This window comes from Embiotoca jacksoni, unplaced genomic scaffold, assembly GCF_022577435.1.
Source record: "Embiotoca jacksoni isolate LCO1_2020_lvr unplaced genomic scaffold, fEmbJac1.0.p SCAF_13, whole genome shotgun sequence".
NCBI lineage: Eukaryota > Metazoa > Chordata > Actinopteri > Embiotocidae > Embiotoca > Embiotoca jacksoni.
Window position 1 is genome coordinate 1044041 of NW_027185263.1, and position 21427 is coordinate 1065467.

Here is a 21427-nt window from a genome sequence, read left to right on the forward strand (position 1 = left end):
AAATAAATTAATATACGAGTATGTATAAAAATACACGAATCCATTGACTCTTTGTTCATCAGATATCTTTGTTCATCAGATATCTTTGTTCCAACCAGACTGAGCTAGCTGAGCAGTTCAGTGTTTCCACGTGTTGTATTTATTCAGTTTGAGCGTTGCTAAGGGTCGGCCTACTCCCTGGAGTAGTAAACATTGCCCACGTTACACAAGAGTCATTTCTTTTTTTTTTTCCAGTTCGTAGTCGTACCCGGCGTGTTGCCATGGAAACGGAGCTCGCACTAACAAAAAACAAAAGTTGAATATTTTGAGAACGAATCGCCCCACAATATGAACACGTTTCAGATTACACGTTACAGGTTGGTAACTCGTTGTATAATCACTCTCTTTTAAAGGCTTTAAATATATTATATTATGACATAATTGCAGCCTATCTTTGCTCTGCACAATCAAAACCAGTGTTTTACTGTTATACAATAAAAAATTCTTAAAAGTAACTGAAACTGTCAGACAAATGTAGAAGTAAAAAGCACAAAAACCTCCAAAACTCCACCACTGCTGATGGGCCACACTTTCATAACGAGATTTAGATGCAGAAGCTGAATTAAAGTGGTTCACACTTTAACAGTCATATTTTGATGGTGCTTTAAAGCCAGATGGAGAGTTTTGTTAAAAATAAAAGTGAAGTTTTGGAGTTTGAGGAGCAAAAACTGTCAAAACTTAATTACTCTTCAAAGACACTCAACAATAATGTTGGTATTTTGGATATAGACTGTTTTATTTGTGGTTAAATCAACAAGAACGAAGCTATAAATGAAGATATAGATGCTTGTTTCTCTTCATCTTTAAGCCTTTCCCATCTGGCAGAATGCATTCTTATATCTTTATTTGCTGAGCGTCACATTTCCACCCTGAGACATTCGACTTGTTGCAGACAGACGCTCGGTACAGTTCCTCAGGCCTTTAGACATCAAAAACCACAACGTGGGCCGCTGCAGCTCGGCCACCGGGCCGCTGCAGCTCGCCCACCGGGCCGCTGTGATGGATATCCGATCAATGATCGGGGATATGATTTGCGGAAGCCTCTCACCGGCGGCCCGTGTTTGATGAGGGGCCGCTCTTTGCGTCATTTGCTTTGTCCCCCTTCACGCCGAGTAATGTTGTGGATATTTATTAATGTATTTCACTCCACCGCTGCAGGTTTAAGTCGCCACCGATGACCTATGCCTTTCATTATCTGCCTGTCCGAGCAGTAACGTGCCCGGGAATAAATTGCATTTCTCGTTATGTGCTGCCGCCGCTGCCCCGCTGTCAGGGAGACGATTTCAATTCAGTCCTGCATATTTTAGTTCACATTTTAATGCGTGCACGTACAGTACGCATGCATAGAGTGAGGAGAGACAAAGAGGAGATCCTTTAGATGCTGATCACATTTTCGCCGCGCTATACTTGTTCCTTGTGATGTCGGACGTGTTAAAAGGAGGTGGTGTGTACGGCGGCGGGAGCTGGGTGACAAAAAAAAAAAAAAATCAATAAAAGTGACAGTCTTTATTTGTCTGCATGAAGTTATCAGTGGCTCCTGCTGTAAGACATTGTGCTCTTTCTAGCGTTTCAACCACAGCAGAGATCACAATCCATCACGGCGCTCGGTGGGCTCGCGCGACGCCGCAAGAATAATAATTGAGCTCGGATTCACCTGCCTTTAATTAGGGCCTCCGATCAGACTGGGCGAGTGGGATGCTAATACTCAGAGGGTTATTTACGCTTAATGTCCTGTCTGCTGCTCATAAAAAAAATAAAAAAAATCTGGGATTAGAAGGGAAGAGACGGCTGCAGTTCTCTGTTTAATAACATTTTTTCGAGTCTTTGCAACGTGAGACGCACAAAAAACGATGCACACCCGATAGAGCTGGATATTTCATTACATTTCAACGAGGAATTTGCACAAATTTAAACCCAAAGGAATACAAAATATGGATCTACTGTCTGGGGCATCTTAGATCCATTTAGAGAAACTTTATGTGAATGTTTATCCCATTTAAACTCATTTATTTCAGCTTCTGCAAAATTATCAATTTTCATTGCTGTTATTGACATTTTGTTGGATTAAGTGTTTATAATAATTAGATGAGTCAAATTAGCAAAACACGGCCCAAAAACATAAAAAAACCCAATAAAAAACCCAACAAATTGGATGCTACAGTCACTGGATCATATGCAATAAATAGACAACACATAATATCCTGTAATATCAGGATATCTGGTGTCAGCTGTCCACTTCCAGCCTCCTGTTGGTACCCAGGGTGCTCTCCGCGCTCGTTATCTCGCGCTGCCACTCGGGGGCGCCAAAGCACTCATCGGCCATGCAGAGCTTTAAATAAATCTATAATAACACCGTGAGGGACGTAAAAGGGAGCCGACAGGACTTCATTTTGGTCGGGAATATTCTGGCGGGGGGACACGTCCTCCGTCCTCCGTCCGTCCCACCGCTCCCACACTTCCTCTCTCCTCCTCCTCTTTCCATCTTTTCTTCCTCTGTGGTGTGACCACATGGCAGATGAGGACCCGGCACAGTGAGGTGGAACCACAGCATGGTTAGTGAACCCAAGGGTGCCCCCGAGCAGCAGCACCTGCGTCTCCTGACCCTCCCCTCCTCCTCCTCCCTCCCTCCTCGTCACCTCCAACAACACCCCAAAGGAGGTGCTGCTGAGGGTGCATGTGCCCGCGGGCACCCGGGGCGTGTTCATTATCTACGGTAAGAGGCTGTAAATCACCGGGCCTCCATCACTGCCAGCACCAGAACCGGCTCATTCGCTCCCTCCTCTCTGGCTGTAGCACTATCAAATACAGCTGCGAACACAAAACACCCCCCTCCCCCCTTATTCACCCCCCTCCCCCCACAGCAGACAGCAAATTGGCTCAGAGTTAAAAAAAACAAAAAAACACACACAGACACTTACACACAGACAGTGCACAACAACAGAATATTAATGAAGGCCGGGTCTGTAAAGAGACAGTGTGTGTGTGTGTGTGTGTGTGTGTGTGTGTGTGTGTGTGTGTGTGTGTGTGTGGTGCAGCTGCTGTGACTGCCACTTTTACAAGCCAACATTGAGCTTGAACCTGCACCGTATATCCTGTAAAGATACACGCGTAAAACATAAAGAGGCGGCGATGGGCGTGTGGCGGTATGTTAAGAGGCGGTGATGAAACTGCAGGTGGATGCAGGAGGACGAGGGACCGGCGGAGGAAAAGATGGAGAGATTAAGATGCTGAAATAAACAGCATTAAACGCCGTTCTTCGTCCTAAATGGTGATCCGGTGTCAGAGCGCGCGACCGACCGACCGGCGGCTGCTTCCACCAGATAAGGCTGCAGACAGGTAAAATGAAGCACGCGTAATGAATGTCCATAAAAGTGCTTCTGCACGCTGCTGTCAGTTGATATAACAGAGCGGCGGGTCGACCAATCACAGAGCAGCGTGTGGAACGGGGCTCTCTGTGGAAGATGAGCTGCCGCACGTCTGTCCGCTGAAATTAGGGATGAATAACGGGAAAACGCCTCGCAGCGTTTTCGGAGGAATTCTCGTCACAACGGACTCCGGTTTCTTCAGGAAAACACCTGCAGGAACGACCGCACGGAGACACCTCGTTCCTGAAGTCTGACGCTCCAAATGACCACGGGAATATGAAATGGATCGTTCCAGTTCCTTTGCACGCTGCAACGTCGGTCTGAAACCAAACGCGCAACACAGAACAGGTGAGCGACGCAGAACGAAACCTTCCTTCCACAAAACAACGAGCCAACATGGCGGCGTGTGAGGAACTCTTCCGCTCTGCCACTGCGTGCAGTCATAATTATAATCAGCTGAATCAGCTTCTTCAGTTCTTTCCATTTTCAATTGTATCTACAGTTACACAGATTAGAAATAAATCGTTCTAATATAAGATTTAACAAATAAAATGCAGAGTTTCCTCTTCGATTGGGACGTTGAAACATTTACGTTCCAGTTGTTATTATGGTTTACGTTGGCTTTACGTCCTTTGTGCAACTATCTTTCATAATCTAGATTAAAAAAGATCTTCATTTTTAAGACGTGTAGACAGACGTGTTTTACATTCAGCGGTGATTCGAACAGTTTGTGGATTTTGTTGAAGCTGTTTGAAGGGAAAGATTAGAGGTCATTACTGAAGGTCAGAAAGAGAAGGACTGCCACCACCTGTTTATTTCACCTAAAATATATTATAGATATATAATATTTAAACATCCATAAATGTGTTGTTTTGATAAGAATCACTGACTTTATTGTGTCTGAAACTAATCTGCCACCTGTTTTAATGGGATTTTTATTGTATTTTTTAATGCAAACTGGAAACTGAAGGTGCACGTATCTCAGAATAAAAACCTGTCAGGGACAAATGTCCTCATTTTAAAGTGTCTCTGTGTCAACAAACATGCAGGTAAACATACTGAGGTGGATAAACTCTGTTTTTGAGCACTATTTTGACTATAATGAGATTATTAACATCAAAGTGTGAACGTAGAGGAGCACCGTGCCTCTACTTTTTATTTAGTTTGATTTTTTTTAGGGAGTTTAAATTAGGACCTATTCCTGTCTGTACAATAACTAACAATATAATAACCCCCCCACCCCCCTTTACAAAAGGCTTTTTGCATCATTTCTATAGGGCTGGCTCGTTGTGATTGAAATCACGCCCGCAGTGGGACGAGGTTCAAAGTGCCGCCGAGTCTCATCTGCGCCTCGAGCCGAGGTGACATTTTGCGTCGCCCGGGTGGGCAGGTGGATCAGAGACGCTGCATGTGTCCCCTCCGATGTCTGCTGCACCGAACAGATGTGCGCTACTGTACGGACACCACCACCCTCCTCCTCCTCCTCCTCCTCCACCCCCTCCACCTTCTCCTTCACCCTTCCTCCAGCTCCCACCACCATCACACACTAATGGTGTATTCGCCTGACTTGTAAATAGGACCGACTGCTCTCATCTCACTGCCTTTCGTTTCAAATATTTATCCGTGAGCCGGTGAGCTAAATCGGCTCTGACAGTGAGACTGTTATTTAAGGTCGCAGACAGGCGGCTGGGTGAGAGATGGAGAGAGAGAGAGAGAAAGGGGGGAGAAAAAAGCCTCCATCCCTCCATCGGTGAAATGGGATTCATTTCCATGTGTTCATATTCTGTCATGGCTACGTTTTTTTTCTCTTCCTCTCACTCTGAATAGCCACATCTGTCAGGCTACCTCTAAAAAAACCATAAATGTATTAGTATCCCGGCCTCATCTCCGAGGAGAGCCGGGGCTGCATGGGAGACTGGACCCAAGAAGAAGGAGGAAAAACAACAACAACAACAACAGCAGAAAATAGTCAGTGTAAATAATCTGCGTCTGCCTGCTGCAGAATTCAGTCTGTGTCGACCAGAATTAATGCTGTTTATTCAGCTGAGCTACAGTAACGACTGAGGAGGGACGACAAATTCACTAAAAATAAAACATGGCTTTTTTTTTTTTACTTTGTACGAGACTGTAAGCTATTTGTCAGAGGAATTTCTTTTCCTTTTCCTACTGCTGGCTGTACACTGCTCATTTTTTCATAGTCAGCAGTTATATCACCCGAATACACGAGTGGGAGGTGGTAATATATTTTATGGTAATCAGAATCAAAATAAACTCAGATTCACCGATTTTTTTTTTTTACTTTTTGGATTTATCTGCTTCGAGGAACCAAAAATTCTTCTTCTTCTTCCTGGTCCCAATGAAACACAAATGAATTCAAGAATACTGAACGCACCATTTAAACACAATATCACCTGAATAAAAACGGTCTTTAAAACTAGATTTCGTAAAACAGAATTAGTCTTTGTGGTGGCAGCATGGCAAATAAGAATGGAAATTTTGTTTTGTTATAAGATGAGTCTAAAATTTGGTCTGCTGTTTGTTTTATTTAAGCGATATTATACCCTCAGAAGTGACCATATTTGGACAAGCTGGGGAGGAGCGAGGACACTAAGCCCCGCCCAGACATCACATCCCGGTGAAGATGGACAGCGAGCGCCTCCACTAACCTGTGTGAGAGCGTAGGTGGCGTTTGAGTGCAGTATGGCTGGGGAAGGTCCGGTTGCACTCGCTGCAGATGTAGCTGCGGACGCCGGCGTGGACCTCCATGTGCTGCTGCAGCGCCGTCTGGGTCTGGAAACGCTTCCCGCAGAGCAGGCAGAAGATGGCCATGTCCGAGCCTGCAGAGGAAAAAGATGCCACGAATTAAGTGAGACGCTGGGACACATCAACCCGGTAGACACGCTGGTCCACTTCAGCAAAAAACTTGAAATAGCTGTCGAGGCGTGAAAGTTACACATTTTAAAAGTATGAAACCTACACACACGAAAATGTCAAGGTCCCGCAACAAAGGCAACAATGGACATTTTTCGGCAGCATGTCGGACTGTCATGAGGGACGACGAGTTGTTTTTATGCAGGTAGTAGGTTTTAATTTTTGCCCACTACAGGAAAACGTGTAACTGTCACGCCCAGACAGCTCAAAGCGTGACTATTCCACGTTTTGCTGTAGTCGACCGGCGTGTCCATGCAGCGTTTTGCCGTGTTTTACACATTTCATGTATAAAACGGATTTATAACAACTCGGGTCTTATTGTCACAGTTTTGCTGCTTCTTCTTGCTGATGCAATTAACACAGTGATTAAATATTACAGTTAGTGATGATGAGCACAAAAAACAGAGAGAGATTGTAATTATTGTCCCGATGGAAGGCTTCACGTGTGTTACTGTCTCCAACAGCTGGTCACACTGAAGGTTAATGATTAAGATATACGATGCACAACAAGTCAGGTGTGATGTCGCCGGCTCAGACACATTATATTTTCCTAAGTGTTCCTCCACAGGCTGACATGAAGCGTACTGTATTTATAGGATTAAAGTAGCGCTCAGTGCTCGTGTTTCAGGGTGGCTGTGCAGAAAGATAAAGATCTCCTATGCAATACTTCAATCGAATCTTGACTCCAGCGAGCAGTGTGCATTTTTCTCCAGCAGAGATAAAGAGCACACAGTTACAGGCACACAAACACATAAAAATCACAAACACAGGAACACACACACACACACACACACACACACACACACACACACACACACACACACACACACACACACACACACACACACAGCTGCACGCTCCCTTGAACACACTCCCTTCACACTTTTTCAATTACCAGGCTGGGGAAAACTCTGGGGAAGGACTGAGTGTTTGGAGCTCAGTTTCTATTTCATCAGTCAATAACACATCTTTGGGGCAAAGCTGACACTAATTTAAAAATCTATGAAGAGCAGCCCGCCTCATGTTCATAACCACTGGAGGAGGAGGAGGGCCCACGACAGCCTCCGAGCACCAGATCAATCACCGTCTCGGCTCCGCACGCCGAACAGAACGGTGGATGAAGGGGGCGGCCCGTCGCTGGAGGATGATGACGATAGGAGGAAGGATAGCAAATGGTTAAGATAGGAGTTTGTAGTCGAAGGAAAAGTGAGGAGAAAAAGTCTAATTTAGCTGCATGCAGGGGAGAGAAATAAATAGACAAAGCTTCCCCCTCCCGACTTTCAGTCCGTCTCTATGTGTCATGTTCTGTTATAGGAGACAGGAAGCAGGTGTGTACTGGAGGGTCGGGTTCTCATTAGCAAGCGCGTGACTGAGAGCCTGTGGTGCTAATCTGTTAGCCCGACAGGTACGGGGAGTCGTATTCATGGTCCTCAGAGGATGATTCCTAGAGAACAACTGATTCATACTCATAACTTCAGATTTTCAACTTTTGCACCACAAATATTTCATTCTTCTGCATAGATCTCCACCAGGAAGTTTCCTCGAGCTCCACCCTCTGGACAGACTTCAGATTTTTAGCCCCGTTTGCGGTAAATGTTGTTATAATCCTGACCACCCTCTCCACCACCTGCTGCAGGGACAGCAGAGTACGTTCGCCAAAAGATTCCTCCAGCTGCTGTCACAAGGACAGATACAGGAGATCGTTCCAGATACAGGAGATCATTCCTGATACAGGAGATCATTCCTGATATAGGAGATCATTCCAGATACAGGAGATCATTCCAGATACAGGAGATCATTCCAGATACAGGAGATCATTCCTGATAAAGGAGATCATTCCAGATACAGGAGATCATTCCTGATATAGGAGATCATTCCAGATACAGGAGATCATTCCTGATACAGGAGATCATTCCAGACACAGGAGATCATTCCTGATAAAGGAGATCATTCCTGATACAAGAGATCATTCCAGATACAGGAGATCATTCCTGCCGACCGCAATAAGACTGTACAATAACTCACCTCTGGCAAAATCCATCACACAACAATAACTCTGTTGCCTGTGTTTCTTGGTTGATTATATATAAAAAACATCTATATATATATATATATATATATATATATATATATATATACTGTACTGTATATACTGTGCATTTTATATTTAATATTTTTTCTATTTTATTGCTTTTTATTATTTTATTATTATTTTATTGCTTTCCTGTATGCTGCGGTAGCGGAAAAATTTCCCCTTGGGGATTAATAAAGTAACTACCTAACCTAACCTAACCTAACCTAAAGATCGGCGATTTCTGCAGCCTCTGAATGCAAAGCAATTTCTTCCTGAAGATCGATGAGCAATAAAGTAAATGCAAACTAGAGCATGCATGTAACTGGTGATAAACTAGTTTCCACCTTTATGTGTGTCGTCTTCTCCTGTTGATCGATTGCTTCTCGACTCTCTTTAGGATTCGAGGCACTTAAATGGCTTTGATTGACAACCCTGCATCCTATTCCCTCCTATTCCCTTCCTCCCCAACCCTTCCTTAGTTTATTATTTAACTGGACTAGCACCCAATCATTCATGGTCACATTAAAGATGTAAAAGCGATATGCCGTGATTGTTTTTCTTTTGGAGAATCTGACTGATTCAGGGGCAGAATAGGTGATAAAGAGAGTGGGAGAGGAGTGGATGTGGGTGGGGGTGGAAGTGGGGGTGGGGTGGGGCTGGGAGAGACTTTGGTCAAAGATAGAGAATTAGAGAGGGTGGGGGTTCAGGAATGTAAAAGGTCAGCCGACCTCTGACCTCAGGTTTGGGCAGAGGCTTGGTGGAAATATGAAACCGAGATACCGACATACGCTCCACCCAACCACAGAAAACAAACAAAGCCGGGGAACAAAAAGTGGAAGGAGCACGTGATAAAAGATGACTTTGAAGTTAACAGCGAATGGTGTTCAAAATGTGTCCGAGAGTACGGATGGACTTTAAAAGAGGTCTCGCTGTCACTGCTTGTGTGAAAGCAATATGATCTCGCTGAAGGAGCAGCACAGAGAGCAAAGAGTCGCTGTCGGGAATAAAGAAACTGGAACAAAGGCGGTATAACTGATGGACACCGGACATGCATCGCAGAACTAAAATCTCCAAAAGGACGACTGCAGCTTTGACTTTCTGAGCTTTAAAAAGTTGCAGAGTTACAAACAGCAGCCGTAATTTGAAGCCCTCTAGTGGCCGTCGTAGTTATGACTCCGGGGAGGAGGTTGGGGTGGATGGATGGGTTCACGAAGCACTGGATTTAACCACCACAGACATCAGTGCGTTTCCTGTTGTTGTTTCTTCCAACCATGACGCTCAAAGTCCTCAAACCTTAATGACGTACTTATTTGAACCCAAACTAAGATGTTTCCCAAAACCAAGCCGGTTTTGACGGCTAAAGGAAACCTTAACCATCATTAAATATTTAGTTTACTAATATTTTTCAATATTAATTCTTCACACTGTTATCTCCTACTGCTGATACCATACGATATTCTATGTTTCATTAATTGCAGAAAAAAGTATAACTACCTCCATGACATACTCCACTAAAAGAGCTTAACTAATAAAAAAAAGATATGAGGCATGGAAATACATTGTTTGGATAACAAACAAGTATAGAAGTACCAGGAGGAAATCGCTACCAAAATAAAGCAGAATATACTCGAGTCATATTCTTGAATTTAGTTTTTCTGGCACCACCAACCAGAAGACGTACAAATACAAATCTGAGCTGTTAAACAATAGTTTTCCTCGACGTCCAGATGTTTGGTCAGTGCTCTTCAACAGTCCGTGTTGGAAACCTGCTCCTTACTTGCTGCCCTTGTAGTCTGCAGAGTGCAGCTCTGATCACTGTTAGACAAAATTAAGTGGAACAAACTATACAGTCGGTTCAGGGAATAATTGTGTGTTGCAGGAAAGTCGGTGGAGGTGTTGTCAGCCGCTGATAGATGAAGAGAGCAGTGGGGAGATAAAACAGGAGGGAGAGGGAGAAAAGTAGTTGACCCAGGAGGTCCATTACAGTGTAAAATTGAGTCAGCCCAAAGTGACACCTGAAAGGGGGGAGCCGGAGAGGTGCGGGGAGAGAAGGGTGGAGGGAGGAGGGGGGAGTCTGAGTCTGAGTCCTGTTGGGCTGTTTGGGAATAATTTACCTCCTCTAACCAGCTCCTCTCTCTACTTCTCGTGCCATCTATTTATAAAGGCCCGGGCACTTCCAGGCTGTTTGTGCGAGGCGGCTGCAGTGCCGGCAGTGTCTTAATGGGCCTGGAGTGGCAGCGCTGCTGTTATTTAAGCGGGGGATGGACAGAGGCCGGTAATGGAGAGCAATACTCCCCGATGGGAGGTGACAGTGGCCGGATAGTCGAGGAGCAGAGAAATGGCTTGAGGATAGAGGCCGGCCATCGAGGCAGGCGCTTTAGCTGACTTCAGTGTGCAGCAGGGAAACCACCGTGCTGCACACCTTCATCCCTTAAAAACATCTGAAGTATCTTCAGTATCGCCATCGAGAACCGTCAAAGGAACTCTTTTTGTTATCAGCTGCAAAGAGACGACACCAAACCAACCAGGACTAAAATATCAAGTTTAAAAGTTTGTGTTGAATCAAAGATTGTGGCCAAAATATGAATCTGATGTGGAACTGATAATTAATGACCACTAGGTGCCTTTTTTCAAGGATTTTTTTCAAGGATCTCAGTCCTTCATATTCATCCTGAAGTATCTTGAGTAACGGCCTTAAAAAACATACAAGATATACAATTTTTATTTCCAAAAGAACTCTTTCTTTTTTTAGTAGCTGCAAAAACAGGCAACACCAAACCAACCAAGACTAAAATATTAAAGTTCAAAACTTTAATATACAAGTGTTGAATGAAACATATGAATCTAATGTGAAAAATGACGAGATGCGGTACCATTACTGACCTGGATTTCTTTTTTAAATAATTTTAGTATTGAGTGATGACGAAGTGTCCTGACAATAATCTTGAGACTTTATGCAATAAGGCTTAAAAAGAAGTAAACAAAGATTGAACATTTCGGTGAGCAGTAAAATGAAACTGTAGGCTTCAAATCAGCCCTCAGAGACGTGGAGAAGATGCCACTCAGACTCCACACGCCTGCAGTCTGCCTCCAACATCTCACGCTTCAAGCTCAGCCTGACCGTCCTTACAATGTTCCTTTAAATGCAGCCCGAGCGCACGTGTTTCCCGGACTGTAGTCGAGGCGGTTAAATGTGGCCTGACTGCGGTCTGCAATGCAGCGTGCTGAACGGAGGACCTGCCAGAGTTAATGAGGCAGAGAGCAGCGGGACCTCAGCACAAGGTGTTCAATCACAGGCCATTACCACAGCCCTCAACCTCGCTTACTTCTCCCTCCTGTCAATAGCAATCTATAGCAAGCTATGGTTTATCCATACAGAGGGCAGAGCGGCGACTGACTGTGGGCGTCTGTATCCCGACATTAATTGCGGGTGTCTCGGTTTGAGGCGTAATAACAGAAACATGATCCCAGCATGCTGCGTGTAAACGGTGACCTCTTGAGTTTTAACTCCTTTAAATGTGCTTTGTTTAAATATCTGAAAGAACTACGAAGCGGTACTTCATCTACGAGTCATTTGTCAAATAAAAATGATTTCTCTTATCGTCAAGTGACCTTTCTCATTAAATTTGTTCCTCTCTAATTTCATTTCAAGCATCAGAAGTTGCTGCTCAGAGGGAATAACACCGTTCTCAGAAGCAATCGCTGCGTTGGTCGGGTTTTCCTTTTTTACACATCAAGAGAGGCACGGAAGAAATGACCAAAAGCAAAGTGTGACCAAACAGCTGATGAAGAGGATGAAATAAATACACTTAAATACAAAGTTTGAGTGGGAAATATGAAGAACATGAGTGCTTCCACACAGAGAACACGAGTTGTACTTAACTCAACCTGCCTGAGACACATTCAGCCAATTGGTTGAAGTGTTAGGCCCCCAAAAATACCCAGGATGCACTTTGGTTTACAGAAATAGACCGTTTCAGCTGATTAGCTCAGAGGAAGTTAGTGACAGAGAAATCACTCTTCGTATGTGTCCTGTTTAAGGTTCGAACAATATGCATTTTTTTTTTTTTTTTTTTTTTTTTAAATCTGTCTGAAAGAACGACGCTATCAACGCAGACAATCTCCAGCCGAGGTTAGGCTCCGCCCACAGTGAGACACAGAGATCAGAGGACAGAAACACAGCAGAGACTCTCACACTGAGCTGGAAACAAACAGCTGCTCAGAAATGCATATAGAAAAAATAATGCACATTCTGAATTTAAGATATTATGAACATCGATAAAAGAAGCTTATTCAGCAGGTTTGGTTGGAGCTCAGCTATGTGAATAAATGTCACTAAACATGAAAAGCTTGGAGACCTGTGGTTCGGATCACGAGGTTGTTCATGTACAAATATATGAGCCGTTATCCTCTAAAGTCAGACCCTTTCCTTTCCTTCCTTGCCTTGAATTATTCCACCCAGCACGGACAGCGTGAGCTTCAGCAGTCAGTCACAACCACGTCGGACCTGAGGGCTGAACCCGCCGCTCCGCTGCCCGCCACCATCTCACCGCCAGTCACCACCAACAACAGTCACAACAAACGCCGGCTGAGAAAAAGGAACAAAGAGGTGAAGTCCCCGTTGCTCTTTAGCTTCATCGAGTGTTTGTTGTTACTCTCATGTGCAATCAGGCTTCATCACACATCAGGTCACAGCCGCTCTGAAAAGGTCGCTGAGCACCTTCTTCTTTTTTCACCTCCTCCTCTGTGGGGCGTCATCGCAGATGTGCATCTTGTCATGAACAAACAAATAAATGCCTTCTGTGATTTATTCTCATGCGGGCTGGAAAAGGTCTCTAATGAAATGTTTGTGTTGGTCCCGAACACTCAGGGCTTCACGCTGCAGTCAGCGTAGCGTTGGCCGGTAAGACCTCCTGTGGGCAACTGCAGCCTGTCTGGGAAACCAGCGGACCAGCAGCCATGTAATTTCACCTAATGGTTCCCCTTTTATAAACACATTAAAGGGACGTTTAATGAAGTGACCGTCACACAGCTTACGAGGGTTTTTCTTCTAATTTTAAAACAAGACTAGCTATTCATTTTTAGGGTCATATCCCTCGTCTATAATTGACAAAACCTAAAATGTTTTTGATAATTATTATCCAGCACTGTTTAGCACTTCACTAGTTATATTTAAAGCAGTGAAAAGCCTCGTAGTGACTGAAGCATATGTTTCCCAGCAGGATAACGGCTCCTTCAGCAGATGATCCTGAAAACAAACGGGTTTTTTAACAGTTAAAAGACAAAACGGCTGTTTTTTGTTTTTTCTTGCAAACGTTCGGAGAAAGTTAAATTCACGTGTAAAACCAGTTTCAAGCCTCCTTTTCCTCTGCAGGACTGTACGCTTGATCTGACTGTGCAGAGGAGCGACCACATGGTGCTAACAGAAGCTGCCAGCACAGATGCAGAAATGAGGAAATAAGCATTCGGATGAAGCGGTTTAGATGCGTTGCATCTGAATTACATCACTCTGCACAACCTCAGCAACGACTCCTGTTCATCACATTCAAACTGTTAATGGCTACGATTAGCCAGAAAACAGCCTCGGTTTAAGTTGGGGATCAAGTTAGGATCACTTTAATGGCTCTTCGAGGCCCTGACATCTGTTTACCACTCAAAGAGCTGCTAATTTATCGGGTTTTTGTGAAGATTTTAATGCTGAAAATATTTATTGTTCGTCTTTCAGTTTAGGGACACCACGTCTCTTCTTCGTGATCGATACGTGACGTTTCAGGAGTGAGTCTACATCTGGAGAAAACCTCTGGATGGAGGCAAGAAAGAATAAAGTGTTTAATCTTTCACAGGAAATACAATTAAAAAAACTAAATTTTTAAATGAAAATAGAGGCTGCAGACACAGTTACATCAAAATCTATTAATTTAAGTCGTTATAAACTTATATTAATGTTTTCCAATCAGAAACTAAAGTAAAGTCTGTCAGCACAGATCTTACTGGAGGTCAAACCGCTGACCTTCAGTATGACATGATGAAGAAAATATGAAAAGAAAGACGTAAAAAAAATTCAGATAAAATGACACGAGAGAGAAACTGAATGCCAGATGGCCACAGGTAACCAAAAAAAATGTAATTAAACGATACAGAAAATCAATTCCTTTTGTTTTAACTCTACTCAGGAATACAAAAAACAACAATATCAACATTTATAACGGCATGGATTTTGAGTATAAGTCAAATGAAACTGGCTGTAAGATGTTTGTGTAACTATAATCAAACAACAAAACGAGACGCTGAAAAAAACATCAGAACGAAATTCTATTAGCACATCGGTGTGATCAGTTTAATTGAGGAGTGAGCTTAAAGAACTCTTCAAATTATTCGTGCAGGAAAAATAAACAAAAGAAGAAGTGGAAACGGAAAGGCGACGCGTGTTAGACGAGAGAAAGCTGCAGCTCTGCCCGGCTGCCTGCTTTGTTGTGTTTGGTGCCGGCTTCCCGCCTCCATCGAGCAGTGATAATTCACGTTGGGCCTGCAGCAGCGCTGACATTGTAAGATGAACTGCTCCCAGCTAGATTAATGCCACCAGATGCCAGGCGAGATGCCATATTAATTACCCAGAGATAATGTCAGCACAACCATATGGCAGCTCAACTGGCCATTTAGTTGACAGGGAAAGGTCTTTATAGCGCTGCAAATTCTCCTCGTCTGCCATATTCTCCCCCTACTGTAGCAACTGGAGCGCTTCATTACTATTTGCACGTAATTATTCCGATTGTCGTGTTAACTGAGGATCTGCAGGGATGTTTTGATGGCCAACAACGCGTTGTTAGGGAGGCTTAATGATTCAGTGTTTCCCAGCGTTCACGACGACTTCATTTGGAAATTAATCTTTGATCGAGGCTCGCTGAAGGGATGAGGACGGTAAGACCAGAACCAACAACGAACTGAGCCCACTTACAGGCAACCAAAGCCCGGTGGATTAACGCTCTTCATCAGAGATCCACTGTTGTCCACGACATTATGTAACTATCCTGTAAGTGCAGTTGGTTTTTGCACACCGCCCCTGCTGATGATGCCGTTTACTTTACAGTAAAATATATCGGCGATATTTTAAAGATTTACATCTAAATTAGGAACAAATAATATCAAGTTTCATGGTGAACATCAGCAAGGTGAACCGAACCGAACCGAACCAAACCGAACCGAACCAACCACCTCACAAACAGCCAACAGAGAGACTTCAGCTGAAGCTCATCGGCCGTGAACCAGAACCAAGAGGACAGAACATCAGTCCAGTTCTAGCTGCTCTGTAACAGGACCGACTTTAAGCTCCTCCTCCTCACATACGAAGCTCTTAGCGGGCTCGGACCAAGTTGCATCGCTATCTCTCCGGTACGAGCTTTATAAAAACAATTAGATCATCTGCTGCTGGTTTGTTGGAGGTTCTCTGCAAGAGCTGGAAGGAAAATGGAGAACACACCACCTGTAGATATCAGGAACATTTGCTCAGTAAAGAAAGCTTTAAACATCTCTTCACTTTAGCCGTTAGCTTGAAGCTTTAAATATTTTAACTCTATTTTATTATTAATGTGTTTAATTTTACTTGTTCTTACGTATTTTATTTATTTTTCTTGCTTTTAAATGACATTTTAATGTTCCTTTTTTTTCTATCTGTTTTTATGTGATTCTTGTATGAAAGGTGCAACAGAAATAAAATGTGTTGACATTATAATTATTAAAATATGCCAGACAGCCACACAGTTGTTATTTTTGTCTCTTGGATTTGTTGACAAAAAGAAAAATACAGAGTGATGCTCCTTAAAATTCACCCATTATGATGGAATACTTTCAATGAAATCACAGGATTTAAAAGGAGGCAGTAAAATCTGCTTTTCTACATTATGTTATGCCCTTTAAATGGTTTTCAGATTTTTTTTTTTAATGTGCATCTTCAGCCACATCACAGCAGATCTCAGACCTTCCCTCTGCGTGACTGCGGCAGTTATAAATTCTGAAATGTCAGTGGAATTTATTTGCCAGCATGTGTTTGTTTTTTTTCCCGCTCCACCATGCTGACTGTAAAGATCATTAACGGAGCGAGCCGGGAATTAATGTCAACGTGAAAAACAGTGGCACGGCCCTTTATCATGATTTACAGTCGCACCGCCGGGTCCCCTTCTCTCAATGTGGACCCGTGGATCGTTTACAAAGACGGACCATGCTCCCCCCCCCGTCCCCCTCCCCCAACCACCGCCGGAGCACCCACCCCTTCCAATCCCCACAAATCCGATTTAATCAGACAACTTGTGCAGTGTGGCTCGGAGTAAGAAAAAGGATAATTAGTAAACAGAGGAGCTACTCGCCAGGCTTCATTGGCATTCGCACCGGGTTACTGTGTCGCATTTAAAATGCAGTCTGATGAAGTCTACAGAATCAAACCATTTGTTACTCCTATTGAGGAGGCTTCAGGCTACTGGCAATTAAATTGGAATTAGCGCTGGGGAATGAGATACGGCAGATTCATACCAAGGAGAGGAGGGAGGTGGGGAGGAAGGAAACAGAGAGAGAGGGCTCTGTCTGGACCCGGCTCGCCACCACAGCGGGTCAAACCTGGAAGTGATTCGGTTTCCTTTATGTGTGTTTATTTCCTGCACGGCTCGTTATCATTCTTACAACCAAAAAAAATAAAATAAAAATCCCCTGATTTACTTATATTTCTGTAAAATGAAGAGACTCGGAGAAAGACAATGGAGTAAAACAAATATAGATTATATGGCAAATAAAAAGAGACATTTGAGTAGACTTTTTGAGGAAGAGAGACAAGAAACAAAGAGATGCCATTTGCCCTGCCACGGTTGAATGGGCACAGTGGAGCTCAGCATGGAGAGAGTGTTGGTCCACTGGCAGAGGAAGAGAGAGGAAGAAGAGAGAGGAAGAGGAGATGGATGGATGGAGGAGGAAGAGTGGGAGCAGATAAATGAAGTGGAAATGAGAGGGAGCAGCTCCTGTGCTACAGCTGGCCTCTGCAAACTCCCAGCCAGCCTGACCATGACAACTGGCTCGCTCTTCCACTGCTGGGCAGGGACGGCGGGGGGAGGAGGGGGGAGAGGGGGGAGGAGGGGGGGTTGCAGCCGGGGATGTACTACTGATAAAAGGGCCAGCAGGAGGAGGATCTGACTTCATGTTTGGATTTACTAGAATAAGCCGTGATAATAAAAGAGACATGCAGGGCAACTCGTTCGTACCAAAAAAAAAAAAAGAAAAAAGAGAACAAATCAGAATCTGATCAGAAGGTTTTTGGAGCCTCGTATTAATTAACAATTAATCACGATCTGGATTTTTTTTATTTTTTTATGAAGATGCAGATTATGTTGGGATCTTTGTTCTTGCATAAAAACAATAGTTAGTAAATGAAGAGTCAAACAATCTTGCAATCTTATTTGATTATAGTTATAATCTGAAAGGTCTCCGTTTCGTTATCTTTAGCGACCCCTGTGGTGATAGGCGGTAATTGAAGCTGTGTTTTTTTTTATTTTTAATTTTTTTTTTTACTTTATTTTACTTTCCAGGGGTCCAAACAGTATCTTCTGTGTGCAACACGATATCGTGTAATACACCCACCAGTCCACTACGGGGTGTCAGTGTCAGGTTTTTTCCTCGTGGTGGCCTGAAAATTTACATGGATCGATTTACGCAAAAACAAAACCCGGCATTGCTTTAAAGAAATCAACATCACGTTTTTACCCGGACTCGAACCCGGACCCTCTAGTGGTGAAAGTCTGTGACTACGACTTACAAGGACTGCCTTTGCACTTTATCAAATGACGGGATGTGCATTTATTGTTCAAGCCAAGGCGACGCCGAGCATCACAGACACGCTGCCCTCTAGTGGACACTTTGCAGTCCTACTTGCCGGAGGACAGGATTCTCAGGATGTCACAGTGATGTCATCTGGCCTGGACTTGGAGACTTAAGACAAGAAATCTGCAAACCGGAGAGTCTGATAACTGTGGGCGGGAAAAGTCTGAATAGTAAAATGGATTATGGGAAATTTAGGATTCTGTGTTTCGCCAATTCCTGGGACTAATAGTCAGGATATTTTGGCATGCATCATACATGCTATCGTGCATTAAAACATTGCTGCATGATGGGAAATCAGCTTTTTTTAATGTCTGTACTAAGGTTTTAAATGACAATAAAATATGTAGAGTTCAGCATCACGTCCGGTCCATTTATCATGGTTAGCCAACAGAGCATCACTGATTTGCAGCTAAATTAAAATGTTGGATTAATTTTCACCACAACTCCTGAAATGACAAAATGCTCATCAAAATGTACGATTAGAGAAAAAAAACAAAAAAAGCCAGTAAGTCAGACGATCATTATCGCGGCGACTACATAAATGCACATATGCACTCAAACGCTTCATTCTCAAGGTTAAATACAAAGATGTTGTTCAAGCGAAGTCCATTACTGCAGGAAACCAATGAAAATAAATGACAGCATTCAGTGGGAGGTTCGAGTATCCCACAGAGAAATTTGCACGGCTCGGTCATTTGTGCAGTCGCTTTTTCTCCACGTAGAATGCTCAATTGTGTGTTTACAGATGAAGCGCCGGGTCTGAGTGCAGTCCTATTTTTCTCTAACAGGAAACGGAGACATTTTCACTCTAAATATATCAGTGGATCTGTCGGCTGATGTAAAATCCCTGTCACCAAGATTAATGATCTCCAACAAGAAAAAAACAACAACACATCTTACCTACCGCTTCCCTTTTAAAAAAAAAAAACAACAACAAAAAACAAACCTACAAGGAGCTTTGTGTGTGTAAACAAAAGGATGTCAGGTTTGAAACTGAGAAATGAAAAGACAACAAGTCACATTTAATACCTGACGACTAACACAGTTTTTTTGTTGTTGTTGTTGTTTTAAGTTGAATTCATGCAAAGTGCAATAAACAGAATAAAAAGTCTCTTTCTGTGCTGCAGGACTTCTTGTTCCTCTTGTTTCTCCGGCTGCATGTTTGCAGTCTCATTGTGATGCACTGCGGGATGAATTTGGGTCAGATCAGAACGATCCTCTGATGGATAAAAACATAAACAGCCAAACTTCCTCAAAACTTTTGCACAGAACTGTAAACGAGGAAAAACAAAAACAACTTATGAACTAGAAGCCAACGTTCACTGACACAATATTCCACTTTCAGTCGGGCCAATAATGACGTTAAAGCATTTGTAATATTGTGATTATACAACAAGTTACCAACTAAATAAAACATGTTGTTAAAATGTGTTCATATTGTGCAGCGAGTCGCTCTCAAAATATAAAACTATTTTGTTAGCGCGATCTCCGTTTCTCCGTCTCTATGGCAACACATGGAGTATGGCTAACAACAGGAAAACAATCAGTCACACCATGTAACGTATTCAATGTTTACTACTCCAGGAAGTGGGCCGCCCTTAGCAACCACCTAGCAACAGAGAGGCTTTCTAGTCTCCAACTGAATAAATACAGAACATAGAAACACTGAACTGCTCAGCTAGCTCAGTCTGGTTGGAACAAAGATATCTGATGAACAAAGATATCGATAGACTGGTGTATTTCTAAGATTTTAGCACCGTGTTGTGTGTTCAAGCTAGCCGGCGCTAGAATTGTAAGTGCGCGACTATCCGTGGTGTTACGGTACGGGTGCTCGGAGCGACCAAAAAAAGACCTGATTTTACCAAATGGGTCATTTAATAGACCTACAACAAGTAGAAACTACATTATAATGTATATTAGATCAAATTCAATTCCAATGCTATGTTGCCATGGAGATGACGGAGTGATAGTCCGTTGACCAATCAGATCTCTCATCGAGCACCTTGAATATTAGCTGCCTTTATCTCCTCAGTTGGTGTTAAAGCAAAACAACAAAAACAAAAAAGGAGTGAATCTTTTTACATGTATAATTAATTAAAACAGAAAGACGGAGCATGAAGCTGGGTTTCATCAAACATTATTTTTTAGCCAGATATTAAATTAAAGATAATATCATTCAAATGTCAAATAAAAAGTACAGAAATATCTGCACAGAAAACATGTTTTTAAAAGGAAATAACGGAGAAGTGTAAACGTGTGTAAACCTCGTATCAGGACTTCAAGATGAAATATTTAAATATGAAAATATGAATAAGATGTGAAGTTCACTCACAGATAGAGAATTATGTTATTTGGTCGAACTGGTTTGATGTCAAATAGAAATTGTTGAAACTGAAAGATAAAATAATTTCTCTTTACATTTAGTCACCTGCTGTTTCATGTTTGCCACAAAAATATTCATACTGCAAAGAAAAATCTTAAGTTCCACACGTTTAGTTTGATGGGAAGTTTAAAGGAAAAGGCTTTTGTATTTTTCTTTTGCAACAATTTAGTAAATCAAATTAATTCCAACTTTATTTACTTTACAGAACTCTTCATTTTCAAGCGTTTTATGTTTTACTTTCATATATTTGTACTCCTCTGTCAGCGGCCCGTACAGTATGTTAAATAATCATTATTTTGCGCTCCATATTTACAACATTTTTACGAGGCTCTTCTGAGATGTAGCAGCTGCAGATGACAGGAGCCGCAAAATGAAAAAGGTAAAGTTTATTAAAGTATGCCAGGTCATTTTTTTTTTTTTTTTAATATATATATAAGTATTTAGTGATGTCATGTCTTTGGGAGGCCATTAAAGTATTTTTCATACCTTTGAAATCATGATTTTTTTTTTTTTTTTTTGGGGGGGGGTATTTCTTGTTTTCTGTAAACCTGCAGCTTCATCTACATCACAGCTCCACCTGATCTTCAGTAAACCTCTGGAGAGTCCCCTACAATTCAGACGCCGAACCCCCCCCGCCACCCCCACCCTCCATCCCTCCGCCTCCTCCCCCCACCTGCGAAGGAATCCCAAAAACCTGTCCTCACCTTCCCAGCATTCATTCTTCTCTCCGGCCATCTGGACAGTCGGGCAGACAATGTAAAAGGAGGAAAAAGGGGG

At 42.8% G+C, this 21427-nt stretch overlaps 1 protein-coding gene across 5 annotated transcripts in view; it reads right to left on the reverse strand.

Moving 5' to 3' along the window:
* The window catches only part of zbtb16a (zinc finger and BTB domain containing 16a), a 130814-nt gene that overhangs the window by 4325 nt on the left and 105062 nt on the right, over positions 1-21427 (reverse strand). For all 5 annotated transcript variants that reach the window (XM_069145842.1, XM_069145840.1, XM_069145837.1 and 2 more), the window contains one exon: positions 6071-6241. In XM_069145842.1, coding sequence (XP_069001943.1) covers positions 6071-6241 — 171 coding nt within the window. The remainder of the gene's footprint in view (positions 1-6070; positions 6242-21427) is intronic.